At 36.4% G+C, this 23,046-nt stretch overlaps 1 protein-coding gene across 7 annotated transcripts in view; it reads left to right on the top strand.

Annotated features, from left to right (window-relative positions):
* Nucleotides 1–19,131, top strand: part of NNT (nicotinamide nucleotide transhydrogenase) — an 81,313-nt gene extending 62,182 nt beyond the window's left edge. For 4 of the 7 annotated variants that reach the window (XM_070587612.1, XM_008541398.2, XM_070587610.1 and 1 more), the window contains exons 20-22: nucleotides 15,105–15,223; nucleotides 16,494–16,609; nucleotides 18,151–19,131. In XM_070587612.1, coding sequence (XP_070443713.1) covers nucleotides 15,105–15,223; nucleotides 16,494–16,609; nucleotides 18,151–18,300 — 385 coding nt within the window. In that variant the 3' untranslated portion in view covers nucleotides 18,301–19,131. Of the gene's footprint in view, nucleotides 1–695; nucleotides 2,947–15,104; nucleotides 15,224–16,493; nucleotides 16,610–18,150 lie in introns of those variants that run through there. The other 3 variants (XM_070587615.1, XM_070587613.1, XM_070587616.1) reach the window with 1 other exon arrangement.
* Nucleotides 19,132–23,046: the final 3,915 nt, after the last annotated feature.

Genomic DNA, 23,046 nt, shown 5'->3' with positions numbered 1-23,046 from the left:
CTGCGAGACTGGATGCAGAATCTTCATCTTCAGCTTTAATGTCCTAGCTGTTAGTAGTGGTAAAGGAGCCTTGGATGATGAAATCAGAGGGTTATCTAAAATGTGTTAGTGTCAACTGCATTTTATTTCTTCCTTTCTTCCCACCCTTCCTTCCTTCTCTCACTCCTTCTCCTACTGTCTGCCTTCCTGCCATCTATAGTTAGTCTGTGGTGTTGAAATGCATAGTCAAAATACTATTTTCTGGTAGGACCAGCATTTCTGTGATGTAGATGGTTTCCACCTTCTGTATATATAATCTTAGAGGAATTGAAGATAGAAGATGAGAAAAGTCATTGACTTTTTAAATTTTCACATAAGAAGTCTCGTTTTAGTAACTCACCCCTCTTTTCATGGAGGATATTAAAGTGTGCTTCCCTTTTAGATGTAGTCTTGTCGCATAAAGCGTTTGCAGACTTACAAGTGGAAAGGATGTTTTAAAGAATCTTTTATGATTTTCCTAAAAAGAAATTGTTTTTCTTTATTCAATCCACATGTGAAAAAGTCTAATGTATTAGTAATGCCTTCTATCACCACATAAATGTTTAAGAGATGAGTGGCAATCATAATAAAATAGAGGGAAATGGCTTTCATGTCTCAGTTCTCCTTAGGGAAGGGAATGATTAAGTTGACATACCTCTCTTATTGTCATTGATCAGCCTAGGTTAACCAGACATCTTGGAAAATCAGTCCAGTGTTAGGTGGATGCGAAGTTGGAGAGCATCATTGAGACTGTTGGGCAGCTTGACAGAAGGCAGGATGTGAAAGGAAAGGAAGGAGAGAGTTGGAAAAAAATGATCTGAAAAGAAAAAGGATAAGACAAATGAAATTTTCGTTTCCGACCTGATTAAAATTTGAATTTTATCCATGAGGTCATGATATAAACTGCTGTTTTACCATGAGGTCATAATATAAACTGCTGTTTTAGAATGATTTCTGTCACACTGCATGGGAAAAGTAATTATTTCACTAAAGATTTATGGGAGGTGTTTAATTAAACATATATGAATAGTTTCTTAGTTATAATTTTTTATTGAAGTAATTTTGTGAATTGAAAACAGCAGACTTTTCATGAGAAAGCTTTTGATTGTTTCACATGATTGTCATAGTTTCTTTAAATAATTTATTACTAATTTATTACTAATTTATTATGCAGGATCAGAATAAAATTATTGTTCAGTCTGATTTCTCTATTTGTGAGTTAGGAAAAGTTAGCCATTTATATTGATTATTTCGTATTAAAGATGAAATTATATGTTAATATATTACAGTTTTTTGGGTTTTTTTACTATAGTATGTTGAACTTTCAACATGGACTTTGAAAAAAGTTTTGTAAATCTCACATTTGCATTAAATGGAAGACAACTATTCTTTTAACATGATGACAGTAGATTATCATATTTTTCCTTACTAGCTTCTGTGTGGGGATTTTTTTTCTTAATTTAAAGGGAATCATAGAAACTTGATTTTGCTTTATGTATGTCATCATCTTTTCATAGGAGAAATGCAAATTTTCTTTATGAAGTTAGGAATATGTATATACATGATGCTACCTTTTTTTAAAGAGACAAATGTCTGTTTGAACAAGAGATGACTGCAGCGGTTACCTCGTATTTTAATGAAATAAATCTGTATTTACAGTTCGTGGTAATTGAGTCCTTTCATCACTCTGTGGAGCTCCCACAGTGTTCATTGAGCACAGCTGCTGGGCCTCTGGTTTTAGTAGATCTTTGTGCCTCAGGACCTCAGCATGCCTAGTATCCAGATGTGGTGACATATTCGCGCACATCCCCTGTGGATGTGTGCCAGTGTGGACATACGATTGTCATCAATTAGTTATGCCCAAGTGGTGCCAAGAAAAATTGCATCTGTCATACAGTCTGTCTGGCTTCATGGCCATGATTGATTTAGAGACAGTCTTGTTTTCCTTTACTTTGGCCATAGTCATAACATGCTCACAGAGCGCTGAGATGATATAATGAAGCACATGACATTTCATGACAAGAGCTTATATCAGAATGTCATGAAAGTTCACTGACTTAGATTTTCTATAGTGGCTGGATTGTTGCTTCCCAGTTGCCCAGACTGCATCTGTAGCTTACCTAATTTATTCTTGATCTCTAAAAGCATTTTATTACAAAAATCTTATGATACAAGACTATAGACTTTTTTTTCTCTTTATTTCCCAATATTTGGATTGATATGATAGGCTTTTCATTATAAAGCAGAGATAGTGTTCCCAATGAATAATTCTTCCAAAGAGGTGTAATTTTTTCCTTTTTGCTTGATTTTCTTTTTATAAAGCATTATTGCTTGGATTATCATGCTGTCTTTTGAATTTATGAAACCACCTTTCAACTTCTTTGATTAACTGATGTTATATATTGCTTTCATGTTACTGTTCAACTATATCTTTCTATTAATAATTTATTGATAGAATTTTATTACTAGGTACTGAGAATACAAGGATAAGCCCAGTTCCCACTCTTAAAAGTTTATCATTATAAAGAAAATAAATCTATAAACAAATGAATCAATGAATGAATTTCATTTAATGGGATAGTATGCCAAGAAAAATAGAGTAAAAGTAGAGTAGAGTTGCAAAGGAGTGGAGAAGTTAACTATCCAGGGAACATTTTAAACTTTTTATACTGCTCATAACATGACATTTTTTGCAGGTATTAAAAAACAAATGTTTAAAATTTTTTTATCCTCTGTTTAAACACATCTAGCTGCCAATGGTATTTACAGTTTAATAGTGTTTTACAGTCTTGTGTGACATGGCTTTGTGTTTAAATATATGTTATTTTTGCTCAGAAATCCATTCTTTGAAGATGCTTGAAGCTGAAACATTTTGTCGATCTAACTGTATTTTCCTGTTTTTCATGGATTAAATGTATTTCAAATAAACAGAGTTCAGCCTTCTTGGATTTGTTATGTTTTCGAATGCGGGAGGAGTTAGGACATGTAATTTGTAAAGTAATAAAGGGAATGCTTCTGAAGAGAATAGAAATTAGCCCAAATAAAAGATCCAGTATAGTATTTGAGTAAAGAAATAGACAGTAGTTAGCAATTTCATGCCATCTTTGTGATACTTTCTTTTTGTTTTTTTTTTTGGTGAGAAAGATTTGCCAAGTTAACATCCGTTGCCCATCTTCCTCTTTTTTTGTTTGGCTTGAGGAAGATTAGCCCTGAGCTAACATCTGTGCCAGTCTTCCTCTACTTTGTATATGGAATGCCTCTACAGCATGGCTGATAAGTGAAGCATGTCCGTACCCGGGATCTGAACCAGCGAACGCTGGGCCACCGAAGTGGAGTGCATGGCACTTCAACCATTCAGCCATGGGGCTGGCCCCCAGTACTTTCTTTTTAGACCTGACTATTCATGTCAGTGATCATTCACTGAACAAATAATTATATAGTACTTTGTTCCAGGCACTGTTCTAAGTCCTGAGAATACATCAGCGAATACAGCAGATAAAAATTCCTGACCCTGTGGAATTTACATTCACTGGGAGGTTACTCAGTCGATTTCAAGATATTCTAAATTGGAGACACTTATATCCCGAATGTGTCTTCAATTCAGATGCTGTCTGAAATGAGGAATAACAGTTATAATGTAGGTTATTGTATCAGAATTTCAGAGTTACAGATGGCACTATTTGGTGATGAGTAGCCAGTGCTTCTGGTTTTCTGAAATAATATGATATGTTTCTTTGCACTTTGCATGTACCTGCCTTCTTGAAAAACATGGTGGCAGGAGGGTGGATGTGAATGGGACTTATTTGTGTAATTGGTCAAATGAGTGAAACTTTTGGTAGAAGAGAGGAAAACCAAAGAAAGTATGTGCATTCACATACACACACATCTACGTTCAACCTGTTGTGTAGAATTGCTAGTAACCCCTAAGATCAAAGGTGTCTGTTGTGCTCCTAGAAAATGGCCATCTTCCTCCCAGATTCTGCCTGTTGACCAGACTACCTTTAGCTTTATACTATCCGCAGCATATTGGTGTGGCCGAAAGAACTGAAGACTATGTGAAAAGCCTGTGATTTAGGTGCTTTGTAAAGCCTCTTCCAGCCATACCATTCTAGGACTCATTCTTTGTAAACTCTTGTCACGGGCATTCCAATGTTCAGAGGGAGAAACTCTCAGTATTGATGAAACCGGTGCCTCAGACCATCAGGGTGATTTTTGGCTTCTAGTTCTTGTATAGATCATAATAAACTCTTTTAGCTGATTTTCTTCAACGAGGTTCATGTAACTGTGGCAGAGTATAAGTAAATAAAAGCCCTCTTCTCATTTCATGTTCGAATTCTTCAGTATCTTGCTTATAATTTCCATTTTATGGTGCTCACTAGCCATTGCATTCCAAGAGCTATTCAACAATATATTTAAAGTCATTCAGACAGAAAGATGAAATTATGTATAATTTTTACTAAATCTCTGCAATATGTCAGAATATAATATTCTAGAACATTAGTGGCAAATAGAATTTCTTTTTCCTCTGATATTATTCTTCATAGTCTTGTTGGTTATACTGAAATAAAAACCGTGTCAGTAATCATACAGTTTCTATTCTGGGCATGGTAGCTAGATTTGGTTCAGTGATGGAAAAGCCATATTTGGGCACAATCTGTAATAATTTTCTTGGAGTGGAAGAGGTAGTGTTGTGACGTGGTTCTGCAGAGGACTGCATTGATGTTTGCTCTACATTGTCTGACTTGATTCTCTTTAGATGACTTCTCATTCTTTGGGTGGCCTCAGTGTCACAGGCCACATGTACAGATGGAAAATGTGACTGCAGCCTTCTGTCAAACATGTCCTCATTCACAGTCATGGAACAGGTTCTATTATTCTGTACCAGAAATATCGTGCCCCTAAGACATTTTCGTAAACTCTTTAACGTTCATAATTTTTTTCCTCAAGACGGGAAGGCCATGGACGAACACCAGATTTCAGATTGGAGTAGCAGTTTAGCCCTTATTTGCCTTCAAAAAAAGAAAGAAAGGTACATAATGTTCTCTAATTCTGGCTGTTGGAAAGTTCCAGGAAATTAAATGAACATTTAAAAATTTTTTTTTGGAATTGTATGAATCAGTTTGAACCACTGCTTCTAAGAAGGACTTTCACACTTTTAGGAAGCTGAGTGTCTTTCCTTTTGCCCAAGAAGCCTTGCCATAAAGTTGATTCCACAACCTTTTGCATTAATCAGGTTTTGTGGACAGCAACTGCCTTGTCAGGAAGATTTTCCCTATTTCATTATGTGTTTCTCTTCAGACGGATAGGCTAACTCCACCCAGCTGATGTCAGCCTTTTCACCAGCAAGAATGATTTGTGTAATATTTATCCTGCTTACTTCATGTTTTATTAAGTTTTATTCCAAACTGCATTTACTAAAATTACTTTTTTTAAAAAATAACTTTTTCGTGTACTTTTAATAAGTGACCTGAAGCTGTCAACCAGAAGTTCTGATCAGAATGTGATAAACCAAAGAAACCTGCCTTTTCAGTTCTCCCATCATATTTTTCACAGGTGAAACACACAATTAAATTAAAAAAAAGATATTGAATATAGTAACAAACCTTTTATCACCTCCACGAACTGTTCTCAGAATGGAGCATTGCCACCTGCAAGCATAAAATACAAGGGTGCTTAACGTGTAGTCCACACAACGGACTCTCTCTTGTAGCTACAGTCGAACTCCCAGCCTGCTTTGTGACAGAACACTGTATACACATTTTTGGTGTAATTCTAAATAAAGGATTCCTGCCTTGGGAAGTGGTTGGATTGGAGAATCTTTATTTCTATTATAACTCTTAAGATTTTATTGATTTATAAATACTCATGGTTAAAAACAGGAAGAATAAGTAGGCTTTTAGCAAATTAAGCCTCTTTTTATTTTCCCTTTGTTGTGTCTTTTTCCTAATTAGTCAAACTCCTAGGAGCTTAGAATAACATATTTAGGACAGTTGTGGGATGATGCTGTTGGTAAGGCAGAATTCCAAAGTGCTATCAATGTACATCGTCCTGTATACAATTTGATTTTAAAATATTACACACAGTAAAAGAAAAGACATTAATCCTTTGAACATCTTGAGTATGAAAATAGGTTTTGCACAGTGACTCACAAAACATGTGACAAAATAGTTAAAGGTCATAAAGTGATTTTTTCTTTTTTAATCTGGAGATCCTTTTCATTATTAATAATAGCAGGAAGCTGCAAAATGGAGAAAACACTCTACTTTAGAACAGGCCCAGTTGTCCTTGTAGTTTCTTTTGTTGAGTTGGGTTATTTGGCTCTTCATGTTTTATTGCTGAACTAAATCTGGATATTTCCATAATGCAAGAAGGAAAATGTAGTTTATTTGTGCAGTTGTGGTAGGATCCCTGTGGTGAATGTTTTATACTCTTTAATAGTCTCACATGTCCAAGAGCAACTGCTGTAATGCACGCTGGGCAGGACATATTGTCTCCATGGCCTGTAGTCATGGAAATTCACAGTGTTGTGTCCGCTTCAGAACATGTGGTGTCTGAAATCTAATGTGAAGTTTCAAAAAAGTGTAAGAATGGGATTTATATCATCATGTATTATAAAAGAGACTTAAAAAAATACAATGTTTTTTGAATTGCTCCTTTACCAAATTTTACCCAGTTCACGTGGTATTCTGAAATAGCTCTTGTATATACTCTTATTTATTTGTATTCTTTCTTGGTTAATTTAAAAGGCTCTGAAGATCAGGTTGTTTGATTTGTGTAGATTATTTCACATTTTTGAACTATGCCTGGGTCTTTTTAATTGGTGACTGAGAGCTTACCTTTTATCATATAATGTTCTATGGAAGACTTTATCATTTTCGTATTTGAGAGAGGAAAATAGCAAGTGTTGACATTTTTCTTACTTCAGAATAAGTGAAGAGATTACCTTGACTTGATGATGACATTTGTTGTATCTGTCAGTCGAGGAAACAGTACTTATTTGCCTAATAGTGTCTGTGGAAGAGTTAAATGTGGCCTTTTGAAATTTGATTCTATCAAATAAATGTGTATTTTAATATTGCTCATGACCAAGTTCTCAGTGAGCCCAGTGTTCACAGTTATTGACCTGAGTCTATATTGACTGTATAATTTCTCTAGTCTTTTGATATAGTTGCAAGTACAAAGAATTTCTGGCTTTTATTGGACTATACTGGTATTTGCTGAGATATTAAGGTAAAAATTAGGAAACCAGTTCAGAAAATGTTGCCATAAAACCAACATTTGTTTTAATGTAAAAATGTGTATTTCTTTTTATATAAATGGTCATTAAAATGTGCATTTATTTGAAAAATACAGATGAACATTTATATTACAAAAATGTATTTGAATAGAACATTACAATTGCAGATTACATTATTATTATTGTGCCAGGCGTTGGTCTAAAGTATTTCAAATAAAAAACTCTTTAATGGATTATCTTACTTAAATCTCACAATAATCCTCTGAAGAGGTTTTATTGTCAATCCCATTGTATATATGAAGAAAGTGAGGTGCACAGAAGTAAATCGTCCAAATGTTTTGAACTCAGGCAGTGGCACCCTAGAGCTTTTAAGTGCTTTTCTTTACTACTTGCCTAAATCCTTTCTCTAAAATGAGACATAGAAAGTTTATGAGTCAATGTACCTTATTGGACACACTGTGTTACTTAAGACCCTTTCCTTCCTTCCTGCTGTCCCTCCTTCCCTCCATTTATTTGAGTCTGTATAATAGAGTGCCAGGTACTGTGGGCACTGATAAATAAGACATGGTTCCTGCACTCAAGTTGCTCCCAATTTGGAGAGCGTGGCCATGTCAACCAGTTATTATGATGTGGTGCTTCATAAGGAAGAGGTGCATTAAAGAAAGATTTCTGGGAACGTGGAAGATCTTTCTGTCATCTCATTTTAGTAGTAATTTCTCTTCTGTTGCATCTTGTTGTGGGCAGGGAAAGCTGATCTGTTTTGTTAAGCATGTGTGGAATAAAGATAATTTCCATGGCTCAAGGGAAGAACTAAAAGGCTGGTAGGCTTTGCAAAGTTTTGGAATCCTGGATATTCTTCATGTGATGATGGAACATTGGCCATCAATTTCCTGGAAATTGCCAGTCATGGCCAACCGTCTGATACAATTAACTGCAATACATACTTTGAAGATTAGCCAGTTCCATGGGCCAGAATTGTTATAAACTCACATTGACTCATCGACATGCACACATATATTTCTACAAATTTAGTGTTCTGTTATTTCTCTCAAAACATTGGCATTCTCTTGTAATAGCCTTGCATGTGTTTTTCTCCAACCACAGAGTATTAAAGTTTAGTATAATAAATTATTATACAAACAGATATAAAGTGATCTGTCCTTTGAGATAGTCAGCATAACATGTTGGTTAGCTTTGTGATTATTTACCCTTCATAACTAGCTCAGTGGAAACATTGTCTTTATGCAGTCTGCAGCTAATCAAATGTTACAGTAATAATGAATACATTTAGACGTCTTTGATTGCTAATTTGGTCCGAGACACCTCAGTTAAAGCATAAAGATGATAGGCAGATGGATTAATTTAAAGATAAACAAAGGCAGTATTAAAAACAAATAAATTAATTAAAATTTAAAAAAGTGACTGGAATCCAGAAGGGATACAAAGTTGAAATCCAAAAGTAAATAACAAAGTGTATATTGGTTTATTCACTTAAAATAGAAGCCCTAGTTCATGGAATTTTAGCACTGGAAAGGGAGTTTGTGATAGGCTGAATAATGGCCCCTGAAGATATTCACCTCCTGATCCCCAAAACCTGTGAATGATTTACCTTACACAGCAAAAGGGACTTTGTAGATTTAAGGTGACGAGTTTGAGATGGGGGTTATCCTGGATTATTTGGGTGTGCCCGTGTAATCACTGGGGTCCTTATAAGAGAGAGGAAATAGGGTCAGAGTCAGAGAAGGAAATGTGATAGTGGAAGCAGAAGTCGGAGTGATGAAGCCACAAGCCACAGAATGGGGGCAGCCTCCAGAAGCTGGAAAAGGCAAGGAATGGATCTTTCCTTCAAGCCTCTAGAAGAAATGCAGCCCTGCTAACACCTTGATTTTAGTGTAGGGAAACTGATTTTAGACTTCTGACCTTCAGCACTGTAAGAGAATCAGTTTGTGTTGTTTTAAACTAGTAAATTTGTTACAGCGGCAATAGGAAACTAATACAGACCTTAAATGTCAAGTAGTACAGTGACTCTTAGTCTTTCTTAAGTCCCACCAATCAGGTTTTGGGAAGAGGAAGGGACCTGGGGGAAACAGGAAATACTTATTGGTGAGCAGAGGATTGAAAGAGTAGGAGAAATTTTTGGTGTCCAAGTTTACTATTAATATCTCAAAAGAGCACCGATGAGTAATTCCTGGCAATTAGTACTATATGACTGAGGTAGAGCAATGTCTTATAGTCGTTCTGGAAATCCTGAGTTCCACCTAAGCTGCTGCTCGCTGTCACTAAAACCAGTGGTTAAGACCATTGGTTTTGATCCTCTCTCTCCTCCCGTAGATGAAGGGCTGCCTCAGCTGCCCTAACTGTCTTGATTATGGCCACTGCCAACCGGCCTCCCTTAGCATTTGTATGTGAAATACCCTTGAGTCCATTTTGTACTGAACCAGTGGTTAGTACATAAGATTAATGAGCCTCTCTCTCCCTGATCCACAGAAATGAAGCCTGAGACTTTCCCTAACTGAGACCTTTGTTTTAAATTGTTAACAGAAAGTCTTTTTTTTTTTTTAATTTAATTCTGATTCTTTCTTTTGCATTTGAAGACCGTTTTCTTCTGTTTTATGAAAATGAGGACTATTTGGTCAACTTCTGTTTTATTTGGTCATCTTGAAAATCAAGTTTTGCCTCTTTTCTAGCCAGTTGATCTTTTTTCACTTAGAGTATGTTATTTTCTAAGTCATTAGGTATTGTGTGCTTCTCTTGAACCTTATCCACCTACCCTCTGAATCTTTCACGCTGCAGCTCCCTGAACTAATTTAGTTTTATCATTGGGTCTAGTCAGTGATAGAAGTAGGAGTACCTTTTTGTAAATATGGGAAAACAACCCTGCATTAATTTGGAATGTTGACTTGAAACTGACACAGTTGAAATACAAATTGGCATTAACTGGACTGAAAATCATCTGATTAATAATGTAATTTGGTACATTAGCTATATTACTAAGGAGCTCTGTAAAGTGAAATGACCTTTTCAAATGAAAATTTTTGACTTTGGAAGTTATTTTGTTCCATCATTACTCAAAAATAATGACACAGCAGGGCCCTGAAATTTAATTATAGCATCTCTGCCTTTGTTAGAGCACGTTCTCCATGCCTTTAGTTCTCCCACACAATATTTAGAAGAACTTTGAGTTAAAGTATTCCCTCAGTACCCATGTATACCAAACAATGCATTAAAAGACATAGTAAATTAGTTCCCATTTAAGTTCTTCTTGGCTGAGATTTGGTTTGTTAATCTTGGTAATCTATTCTGTTTGGTATTTATAAGGAACTATTAGTTGGAGAGAAAGAGAAATATGGACTCTGTCCACTTAATCAAATGTCCATTGAGCAAAGTGTATGGATGGTTACTATTTCTAACTACTCATTCTTATTATTGATCAACTTTCATAAAGTAACACTCAGAGAAAGCACTGAAAGTCTTTAAAATTTTTTCCCTTTCTCTGTTGAGGTAAGCATAAGGGGACAGGGACAAACCACTTTGACTTTGCAAATATCTTGCCCCCTCTTCAAACTCTACTCCCTAGTTGAACATGTGCTGATGATTTTTTATCTGAACCAATGTTTACTATGATAGTTGCAAAATGGTGATTTTTATGACCCACATTATCAGTCAATAGTCAACCACTGTAGGAGAGAGTGTTCCCTTCTTCTTTATTTATTTGTTTTACTTGTTTACTTATTGACTTATGAATCTGTTATCAATCTTGACTCATGAATTCCCATTTTCCCCAGTGGGTTACAGTCTATTACAATCCTTGTTTATTTTGATGTTCAAATTACTTTCTTATTTTTACACACTTTAGTGTTATGTGTGCCTTTAAAGCCACATGTCCATGTCACTCTCTTGTATGTAGTTGTTTGCTTTGTGCAAGGATTATTCCAATTCAATCTTTCCTCTTTTAAAAAATTTGAATTACTTCTTACACTTAAGTGAGCTTTACCTTCTCTGAATCTGTTATTATCTTTTTCTTACTGCTTCTGTTTTACCCATGAACCTAAGGGATTATTCAGCCATCCCCCTCATAGAAGAAGAGGTTAAAAGTCCTGAACCGAAGACTGATACTTGTTCCCAAAATCAAGCACCTTTGAAACTTCCATTCGTCATGTCTTTTCTTTTCCTAAATTCATGGCAATCAGCAGTCTTAGGAGTATATTTTGGTTATTTTAACGTAATGCGTTTTCTTTCTAAGTCTGTTTTTTATATTCATGCTTAAAATGCTATACTATTATTATTAAAATATTAAAATAATATTTATGTTCAGATTAGAGGCTTAGTAATAGTAACTCCCATTTAATGAGCATATACTTTTGTGCCTGGAGAAATTACTTTTTCAAATGTTTCATTTTTTTCCCACTGAAAAACATTAAATTTTTAAAGTTGCTATTTCAACCAAAGCGTGTGTAACATTTTGGAGGTGCTTTCCCTGAGACAGTTTGAAAGTAGCTGCAGTCGTGCTGAATATAGCTTATATAACTGCACAAAGAGTGTGAACATCAGTTGTCAGTATTTTGCCTCATTTCTTTTGTTTTTAGGAGTGATTGAAAACTCTGCTGTGGTACAGATGATTACATGAGGATAGAAATTTCTAGTTTAAAAGAAAAAGTAATCTTGTTCTTAGAGAACATTTTAAAATTTTTACTCAAGTGTTGAACTGTTACATTCCCAAAAATGATAGGAGAATTTATGGTTGAAGAACTTAAACCCTTATGAGATGGTGAGGTTGAGTGGCTGTGGTCTGGAGTAAACTGATGGCTGCCCTTAATTTCAGATAGCCCACAGAGGGAAGAGATCATAAATTCCTTTTAAAAGAATCTTAGGAGGCCGGCCCAGTGGTGTAATGGTTAAGTTTGCGTGCTCTGCTTCTGTGGCCTGGGGTTTGCAGGTTCGGATCCCAGGTGCAGACCTAGCACCACTTGCTAAGTCATGCTGTGGCTGCATCCCACATACGAAATAGAGGAAGATTGGTGCAGTTAGCTCAGTGACAATCTTCCTCAAGCAAAAAGAGGAACATTGGCACCAGATATTAGCTCAGGGCCAGTCTTCCTCACACACACACAAAAGAATCTTAGATTATTAATAATTCATTCTATATGGTTTGTTTCCACCTCCCACCCCTAGTAATTTTTCAGAATCTGATTCCCCAGCATTTAAGAGGTGCTGGTGAATGGTTTGCATTGTTGTAGATACTTTGCATACTAAGAGACATTTTTTTCTCCTATTTGTTCATGCAAATATTTAATGTTTTTTATTTAAAATTTTGTTTGTTTTGTTTTATAGCTTGTAGCATTGTTCAAACTTTCTGGGCTCTCAATTTCCTCAGAGAACCCTGTAAATTGGATTCTTGGAACTCCTTATTTCAAGCAGAGATAAATAGGTATTTCTCAGACCTCTTCTGCACAGAGTTTTATATAGCCCTTGGCATGATGTGGGCTTATAATAACAGCTGATTACTATTCTGTGGGAAAACTGAGACAGAGAGAGTCATGAAGTAGCTTGTTCAACATGACACAACTAGTTAACCTGAGCTGTGAACTAAGCAAAAACACCTCTTAAATTGCTTGACTATACTAACTATATTGTATGGTAGTTAAAACTTCAGACTCTTGAGACAGAAAGACCAGAGTTTGAATCCCAGCTTAACTATTTACTAAAAGTCGAGCAAATTGCATAGCGTACTTAGAGAGTCAGTATTAGCTATTATTCCAAAATATATGCCAGTAACCCCTCTTATTTATATTCTTACTTCGTTTTTTTAGATCTAAGACTACAACTCTCAAGCAGTTTATTTAACTAAGTACTGGATTTGAATCAACTGCTTTAAATTCTAATTCTTGTTGGAGATTGTTAAAGATGATTAGGGGTAGAATGAAATAATATATGATAAATCATTTGTAAATTGTACCACAATATAATAGCATGAAGTGTTAATTTATTTTAAATGAAGTTAATTTTTTCCACCATAAAACTGTACATTCTCATAGAAAATCTGGAAAATATAAAAAAAGAAGAGAAATAAAATGATTATCTGTTGTACAACCACCTGGTGATAATGTTTTGTTTCCTTTGAGCCCTGAGTTTCTGTTTTCTTAAACATAAATTGGTTATTTAGGAACATTCAGCGATCCCAGAAGGAAGATTATGTAAAGGAGATTTCGGTAAAAAAGAACGCCTATTGCTTGATGTCCTTTTTTATTTTCCAATTACAGGCCCCCCAATAATTCAGTCTCTTCATTATCATTTAAAGTTGCAGAAAACCATTTATCGGTTATTTAGGTAATATAAATGGCCATTTTCTACCTCTTTTCAGGTCTCCTTTTTGGGAGGGTCATTTCCTATGCTTCTTTAACCTGTTCCTAACAGGGCCTGTGTTAAGAGTGGGGAGGCCTGGCTTGGCAGCAGTTCCTATGAAAGTAACAGGGCATCTTAAATGCCCGTAAGTTTTGCATAAGCCAGCAATGTATTGTGGCAGCTCTCAAGGCTGTGCAGACTTAGGTTTCATCAGTGGAAGACCTGAGGATGTGATTTTCTTGTTGTGCCATATGCATCTAGATCCCATCCAGCATATTATATTCACTTTGGGGGACTGGGGTTTGAGCTGGGCACTGACCGTGTAGGAACAGGTGACCAGGACAGTGGTGGGTCCAGAAGTCTTGTCAGTCATTGAACAGTTGAAAGAATTGAGGATGTTTTGCTTAGAAAGCATCCTAGGATGGCTGAAAGGAATACACATATGAGAGAGGAAGTAGACTCATTATGGCTTCAGATGGCAAGACTGCAGACCTTGGAAAGCAATGAGATGGGGGTTCCTTTTGGCTTAATATAATTATGTATGTATATATGTGTGTGTTTTATATATAAGTAATTTATTGGGATTGTCTAGTAATGGAATAGACCTTAGGAAGGAGTAAGTTTCTGGTCGCCGAAGGTATTTGAGCTGAGGTTTGATGGATCCCTGCCAAGAGATATTATAAAATGCATTTCTTCACTGGATTCATTCATTCACTCACTTTTTATTGAGCTCTTCCTCTGTGCCAGGCCCTGTGCGCAGTGCTGAGGAGACAGAGATCAATGCAGTGGGCAAGAAGATGGACTAAATGACTCCAAAGATCCCATTATGGCTGTGGTTGAAAGAAATTGCTTCAGTTTCCTTTGCCTTAATAAAAGTGTGGATCTCTGATTTGTGTATTACTCTGTCTTTTAAACCCTCCAGCATGTTACTATCAAATTTTTGTGTGATGTGGAGTAATGCTTCATATCACTCTCTGAAAGATTGTAGGCCTTTACCTCAGGCACATGACAGTATTTTATTTTTCCACCTTTGAACATAGAGGTTCAGGTTGAATGTGGAGTCAGGTTTTGATGGAATAACGTTGATTTTTCATGGCAAATGTTGAATTCTAGGCTGGCTTCCATAAGTTTTCAAAGATTCAAGATTTATCAGAAAGTATCATAAGAAAGCACAATGCTTATTAAATGTAAGGTGATATTATTTATTAATGAGGTTGGAAGTTCGTTGTACTTAAAACATATATGGAAGAGTCAGGTTCTAAAGTTACACCGATTTTTCTGAGAGGAGTTATTTAGGAACTCCTAATGAGATGAGAATCTCCAACTTCAATATTTGCAGGTTGACCACATATCTGGACTAATTCTATTCCCGCTTGTAGAGATCAGATAGTACCAGAAGAAGCAGAGGTGCCAAGAACAAAGTGTGCAAATTTGGAGGTGATATTGGGGTCTCTGTACATTTTGGCCCATCAAGTTAAGGCCAGCTGTTCATTTGTTTGATGTCTAGGTTTGGAATTCACCCAGTTGCAGGCCGGATGCCCGGTCAGCTTAATGTGCTGCTGGCTGAGGCTGGGGTGCCATATGATATTGTGTTGGAAATGGATGAGATCAACCACGATTTCCCAGGTAAGTGATGGGGGCAACAGAAAAGTTTAAATATTCTTAGTGTGAATAAAGCAATGCCAGTCCTAGGACATAAATTGTGGGATCACTGAAGACTTGCTGGTCAGATAAATACTAACCTGCTTCTAGTAGGTACACAGTTAAAATTAAATAAATGCAAGGCAGTACTGAATAAGGTGGAACAGATTTGTGAGCAGCATGAGTAATTCTGATCCTGTGAGGAGAACTGAAGGCTGGTGAAAGTCTTGGGAGGCAGAGCAGTGGAGCGCATGGCAGAGACTCTCAACAGACCTGGCTCTGGAATCCAAGTCCTCACTCTCACTTGCCTGTGACCTTGAACTAGGTACTCAACCTCAGGTTCCTCATTTATAAAATCACTTCTGCTGATGATTTAGTGTCTGATTCTTGCCAGTGTCTGAGATTTTACTGGTTTCCAATTGTACCAATTCATGATCAGTAAGATAGTTTTCTGTTTTCTTTAAAAGACTAGGACTTCACTAGATAAGGTGCTGTACTTTATGACTGTGATTGGGTAGATGTCGAATGCCAATTATATTTGGCCCAAGATCATGTTTGTTAAAATTAAACCAGTTCTGTCTGGCAAATATCCACTTTAAACTTAAAAAATAAGTTTATTGGAGAAAAATAATGAAATCGTGTGTATGTCTAGATTCACATGGTATTTTTGGCAAAGTTCTAAGGTGGTTTATATTATAGTCCTTAAAGAAGGAATTTAGGCCATTTTAATTTTGTTCCTCCTTTCAGATTTCACTGTTGCTAAATTATGTGTGAGACCTGCCAGTTCCAGGAATTATGGACACAGCTATAATACAGTACAGACTCTTAGACCATTTTCTTTTAGACATCAAATTGCATCTTAAGTGGTTATTTTAAAAGTTGAAAAATGGAATGTAAATCTTGTAAGATAATGTAACTGGCGAGATCATTTTGGGATAATTAAAGGATTATAAAATCAGATTAGGTAGATCCATTGAGGGGAGAGAAAGCATCATAGTGCAGGCTCTAGTCAGGATGCTCAGGTTTGGATGCAGACTTACTGCTAAAAGATGTACTGCTTTTTAGTTGTGTGACATTGGTTACGTTACTGACCCTCTCTGACAAAGCTCTTTGTACAGTGCCTGGCACAAATGTGTGTCCTATAAATATTAGCTTCTGTTATTGTTGTAAAGTTAGATCACTATAGTTTGCCTGAAAAGAAGTAAAAGTGACCCCTTTGAGTTTTACATTTTCTCTTTTTTCTTTTATTATGTAGACACTGATTTGGTCCTTGTAATTGGAGCTAATGACACTGTTAATTCAGCAGCTCAAGAAGACCCCAACTCTATTATTGCAGGCATGCCAGTCCTCGAGGTCTGGAAGTCAAAGCAGGTAAAATTTCAGACTTGTGTTCCGTTCTAATAATCGGCTGTCTCTTAAAATATGCACACAGAACTTTCTGTAGTCACTTGAGAAATGACGATGCCGTTTAGGAGGCCCAGGAATTAGAGTCGATTTATGAGCCAGCTCTCTATATCCTGCTTCTGTCTGTTCTGTGGTCACCAGAGAATCTGAGTGAATGCCCTGATCTCGATTAGAACTAGATGCGATTATGTGGATGGATTAACAAAATCTGTAACCACAGCTGAAAAAAGAGCTGTGAGCTTTTGGAATGAGTCTGGCTGAATTCCAGGTTGAGTACAGAGAAGCAGATGGCTTTCCTCTGGGACAGTGAGTCAGTATCATCACCTTCCTATACAAAGACGAGCACATTTTTTCATTGAATTTTTTTGAAAGGGAATTTGTATGTTGTTATAGAGTGTCTAGAAGAAAGATGATTTAGAAATCCAAACAATACCATGGCATAAGGAAGCAAGTCCTGCGCACGCACATTACTTCTGAAGAAGCTGATTGCTAGATTGTAAAGATCTCAAAGGCTTGTAAATTTTTCTCTGCCCTAGCAGCGGGCATGTCTCTTTACCACTCTCAAGTCATAGATAGGAATTTTAAGCATCTAAGAACGTAATATACATTTTCCCTTTAATTTTGTTTCTCTCTCTTGTATATATGTGACTTTGCAACTTCGTATTTGTGGTGAGTGAGTAGATAGGACACGTACTTGTTCATGTGTATATGAAAAATTACTGCATCAGTCATCAATATTTGAGAGGTTGCAGAGTGCGTTACTGTACTAATGCTGTATGAAGCATGAATAAATTTGCACTGCTTCCAGTTTTGGATAGGTTACGTGTCCTAGAGGACCGTAGAAAGGCTTTTCATTTCGTTAAGGACTGACTTGATATTCAACAAGAGAGTAACACCCGTAATCCATGTAATTGTAAATGTCTATAACATGTCAATATTAGAGATGGACTTACTCTTCCCTTTTGCTTGGAGGAGCGTAATATTAGTTATTAGCTCTGTCCTTGTGACAAGCTGGATTGCTCTTTGGACTCTTGTCTTACAACCTTCTGAGGTACTTTAAAGTGATGGAATAAGAGTCATACCATTTTCCCACTCAACTGCATTTGTCTTATTAGGGTTGGTATTGGAAGCTTATGCACTAAGTTTGTTCTCTTTAGCCCATTCAGAGAAATATGCTGCTTTTTCTGACTAGAAAATGTTATACATAGTCTCTCTAAGAGAAAAGCACTGGGAAGACAATCACTTGTAATCTTATCACTCAGAGAGAAACCTTTTGTTAACATGATTTTTTTCTCTAATGGATATAAGAGTTATGGGCACGTTTTAAAAATTAAAATTAATACAGTGTAAACGTTTGAAAACCCTCCTTGTGTATTTTGAAAGTCTGTACTAAAGAGTTAGTTGTGGTGCGTGCTTTGTTCAAAGTTAGGAGGGGCAGTGTCTGTGTGCCTACCATGTCCCAGCCAGGTCAGTTCAATGCTCTCTCTCATTTCCTCTTTGGTTCCTAGGTCATTGTCATGAAGAGGTCCTTGGGTGTCGGCTATGCTGCAGTGGACAATCCAATCTTCTACAAACCTAACACGGCCATGCTTCTAGGCGATGCCAAGAAAACATGCGATGCACTGCAGGCGAAAATTAGAGAATCCTACCAGAAGTAAATTTTAAAGATCAAACTGTTGTCGAACAAAGCCACCTCTTCAGTTATGGGAACAGGCGAATAAAGTATCAATATATATAGCTGATATGCATCTGTAGCAAAGCTCTTGGAAGAAAAGAAAGACTGAAGAAAGCAAAGCAAATACAGGGAGATTTTTCAAGAGCAGTGACCCCTCGATTGTAAAAAGAGATTGAAAATTCTCATTGTCTTTCTGTGTGTATTTTTTGGGTTATAAATTCCAGCAGTATTTTATAAAAAGAGAAAAAACAGCCTCATTTTAGATGTAATCCATTTGGATATATTTTTTTTAATTCTTCCTCAATAGTCAGCAATGTTTTAAGAAATTAGGTCTTTAGGATTTTAGGACTTACATTACACACGGATCTGAAAAATCGGACACACTGTAAACATTACAGGCACCTGCATTTATGTTTGTTCAACAAATGTGACTGATTTGAAACTTTCATCAACTCCTAAGCTGTCCTCTTACCATTTAACCATAATCTGAATTAACCATATCAAATTGGTTTCAATTTTTCAAACTGTACTTCCAAGCCTAGGTTTCAGAGATGTATTTTCTCACTTCTATTTTAATACATTAAGGGACTAGATAATCTTCAGAGATGCTGGAAACAATTAAATCATTTGCTTTGTATGTTTCATTAGAACACCGATGAAACACACAATTTGAAATCAGTATTAGTTGTATTTTTTTAAACCCCATTTCCAATCAGAGATCTCTTTAATTTCAATCAGTTTATAATGTGTAGTACTGTATTAAGTGCACTTGAATGGAATTCAACTATTTGACTAATAAAATGAGTTTATCCTGTTTGCATAGTGATGTAGCAATTTTCTCTGGTGACAAAAGGCTAACATTGAATAGTTCTGCCTGTTATTGATATCTGGGGAGGATTTCCTACCATGAAGTAGATGAAATTAATCTGTCTTAACTATTTGCCAGAGTATTTTTTCCCCCAAATCAGAATGTGTTTTGGTGTTATGCAATTGATAACATTTGAGAGAAATGGTGGCGCTTTTTTAAGCTACCTCTTCGTTTAAGCACCAGTAGAGATCATATCTTTTTGCAGTAAGCTGTAGATTTTCTTCATGACTTTGCTGCTGTACGAAAAGCTCTATAATAGCTTGAATATGTGATGAATACTTGGAATATCTGTCTATATAATTAATTTGGTACTAAGTTTCTTGAAACAATTCTTAACACATAAAAATTATCTCTAAACCAGAAAAAGAAATAACTGTTGCAAAATGTTTTGCTGTAATGCTCATGATTACTGAATTTATAATTTAAAATATCTGTTGGTTTGGTAATCAGCTTCTGGGTTTTTGTTTTTATTTTTTGTTTTTTTTGATGAGGAAGATTGTCCCTGAGCTAACATTTGTTGCCAATCTTTCTCTTTTTGCTTGAGGAAGAATTGTCCCTGAGCTAATATCTGTGCCACCCTTCCTCTATTTTTTATATAGGAGACGTCACCACAGCATGGCTTGATGAGAGGTGTGTAGGTTGGCACCTGGGATTGGAACATGCGAACCCTGGACCGCTGAAGTGGAGTGCGTGAACTTAACCTCTAAGCCACTGGGCTAGCCCCTCAATTTCTGTTTTGATATCCCTGAGATTAAGAACTGTGTGTGTGTGTGCATGTGCATGTGTTTTAAAGCAGGAAAGACTCATTTATCCTAAGTGATAAATGCAATTGGTTAATGGATCTTAAATTAGTACTCCAAAAGGTTGGTGGTCTTGGATTATTAATTAGGGTGAAGTTTAAAATGAACAGAAATAATTTTCATCCATCCTATTTTATTATTCCTCCTTTTCTGTTAAGTCGTACAACTAACTGGTAGATAGGACTTATTTTTATTCTTGTATTGTTCACTATATCTTTTTGGTGTTCAACTGGAAATACTTTTTTAAAAAAAATTCAGGGGCCGGCTCCGTGGCCCGAGTGGTTAAGTTCGCGCACTCCGCTGTGGCGGCCCAAGGTTCAGATCCTGGGTGCGGACATGGCACTGCTCGTTAGGCCACGTTGAGGCAGCGTCCCACATCCCACAGCTAGAGAGACCTGCAACTAAGATATACAACTGTGTACGGCGGGGAGTTTGGGGAGATAAAGCAGAAAAAAAAAAAAAGATAGGCAACAGTTGTTAGCCCAGGTGCCAATCTTTAAAAAAAAAAAAAATTCATTATACCCCTACTGTCTGTTACCAAAAAAAGAAAAAGAATTACACCTAGGCAGTGAAATGCTAATGTTGATTTGTCTTTTAGACCTTATTAACCATCCTTTGTTTTCTCTTGTTTGTCTTAAATTGGGAGTTTGTTTAAGTTACTCATCTGAGTAAAGAATGTATATAAGTAGGGGCCCGTCCCGGGGCCGAGTGGTTAAGTTCATGTGTTCCACTCCGGCAGCCCAGGGTTTTGCTGATTTGGATCCTGGGTGCAGACCCAGCACTGCTCCTCAAGCCATGCTGAGGTGGTGTCCCATGTAACAGAGCCAGAAGGACCTACAACTGGAATATACAACTATGTACTGGGTGGGATGCTTTGGGGAGAAGAAGAAAAAAAAGGTTGGCAACAGACCTTACCTCAAGGGCAATCTTTAAGAAAAACAAAAGAATGTATAACAGTAAATGTACAAGTTTTTATACATTATGTATATGTTTCTATCTGTCTATATCTACCTATCTATCAGACTTTGGACAGTTTTCTGATATATGAATCTTTTTGTCATTCTATATCCTCTTTTCTAGGATTGGAATAGAGAGCACTGAGAGAGAGGACTAATTTCTTCATGCACTAGGTTTCAGGCCTTTACTGAGCCAGGGATTATCAGTTAAAGTATTTGATAATGAATCTGGCCTTGGCCTTTCTGATTCCATCCAAGTCATGACCCTAACTTTTAGATTTTGCTGTTTTCTCATCCAACACAAATATGGGATATATTATATATCAGTCAGCTTTAGAGTTTAGTTCAATTCATGTGATCCCAAAGCCTTATTCTGTGTAATTGATAACTTATAACCCCTGTGTCAATCTGACTTAGAGGCAAATTTTCTAGTCTCTTAAGGCATAAGTCTTGTGAATTAAAGTATTTTAGTACTGGGAAGTTGGACAGCTCTTTTGTATAGATAGAGGAGAATAGTTCAGATATCTAGTTTATAGCTCTTGCCAGTTTTTGAGAGTCTTTGCCAACAAATATTACTGGGTCAGAATAGTAAAAAAAAAAAAAAAAAAAAAACCCAAACCAAAACTTCACTCTTGTGGCAGCAATTTGCTTTATCTAGCTGATCTTTAGATTCTCAATGGAAGGAAGAATTACGTTAATTAACAAAGAGAAAAATAAAACTTTTCCAAGTGAAACTTTTAAAGTATTGGTTTAATAAAGCAGCAGAAATGGTAAAATTTGAATTTCAAAGCACTCAAGATTGCTGTTCTTATTATCTCATAGAAGTTACATATTGGGCTAAGGAATTGAACTGTTTTCTTCACTGGTTAAGTGATTATAGACATTTAACACGGCGTATACTGTCATTCTGGATGGAAATCTTTTGGATGCTGGTAAAATAGTGATGTAGGTGACAAGACAGTAATTAGAATGACTAATTGAAACTCTTACATGTAATGATTAAGATAGTGATAGGAAAAAAAGGTTAGATCATAGTAGATAATTTATTTGGGGGAAGAGTGGAAAATCATATTGCATAGCTAGAGAGATGTCAGTTTATGACTATGGAGAACTTTAAAAGCTTGAACCCTAAGTAGTAGGGAGATACTACATCTCTATTGTGTTGATTGTCAAAGCATATGATTGCCTTGTTCTATATAAAATATTTGTACTTCATGTTCTTGCCAAAGTTTACAACCTTGAGCTCTGCTGTCCAGTGCTTTCCAAAAGCCTATTTGTGAAGAATAATACTAATGGAAAGATTGCCTACAGCATATTTGCCACTGGATATTTCAAATTTCATCCATAGACCAAACCAGACCTTTAGAGAGCTGGGTACTTTGGGTCATTGTGAATAACAAAGACATGAAGGTACTGGAATGAAGAGGGTACCAATGACCAGTTCACCTAAGGTGCCTGTGAGTTCAGGGCAGAAGTACCTGTGGCAGCAATAGAATCTCAGGGAGAAGTGGTTGTCATGGACTTCGAGAAGATTTGAGGAGGGGATGTGGATTTGGGGTATGCAGGTGACACATGGGATGACTAGGTTGGCTAGTTCCTTCCCACAATGGAGAGGCATGAAAAGGAAAGTGAGAACTCAGAGTAGGGTGTCAGAGGTGCTTCTCTTTCCTCTATTGTAAAGATGGAATAGGAACTTTTTCTCTTCCTCCTTCCCGTTGTATTTGGGAAGATGAAAAATGCAACAGTCATGTGATTTGTTGTAGGCTATAGTAAAAACCCATGGAAATGGATGATTTAGAAATTGAAATAAGGTCCTTTTTTTTCTATCCTCCTACTTTGGTTTAGGCTTACTATAGTAAAAGCAGAACTTGGAAACTTCTCCAATAAGTTATGGAAATAGATTTAGCCAGTGAACTTTTATCTAAACCAGTCAGTCCTCTTTTGGAACTGATTTTCCAAAACCCGGTGAGTTGCTATCAGCCAGTCTTGTCTTTTTTTCCCTTTCTTTCTCCCTGTTAAGGAGTCCACTTTCCACAAGAGTGCAGAGCTTAAACTAGTAGAGCAGGGTCTTGTGCCTGGGTTAGTTCTATTCAGAACTCGTGATT

This window comes from Equus przewalskii, chromosome 20, assembly GCF_037783145.1.
Source record: "Equus przewalskii isolate Varuska chromosome 20, EquPr2, whole genome shotgun sequence".
Lineage (NCBI taxonomy): Eukaryota > Metazoa > Chordata > Mammalia > Perissodactyla > Equidae > Equus > Equus przewalskii.
The sequence above is the reverse complement of the archived record's forward strand: the minus strand, read 5'-3'. Positions and strand labels throughout refer to the sequence as shown.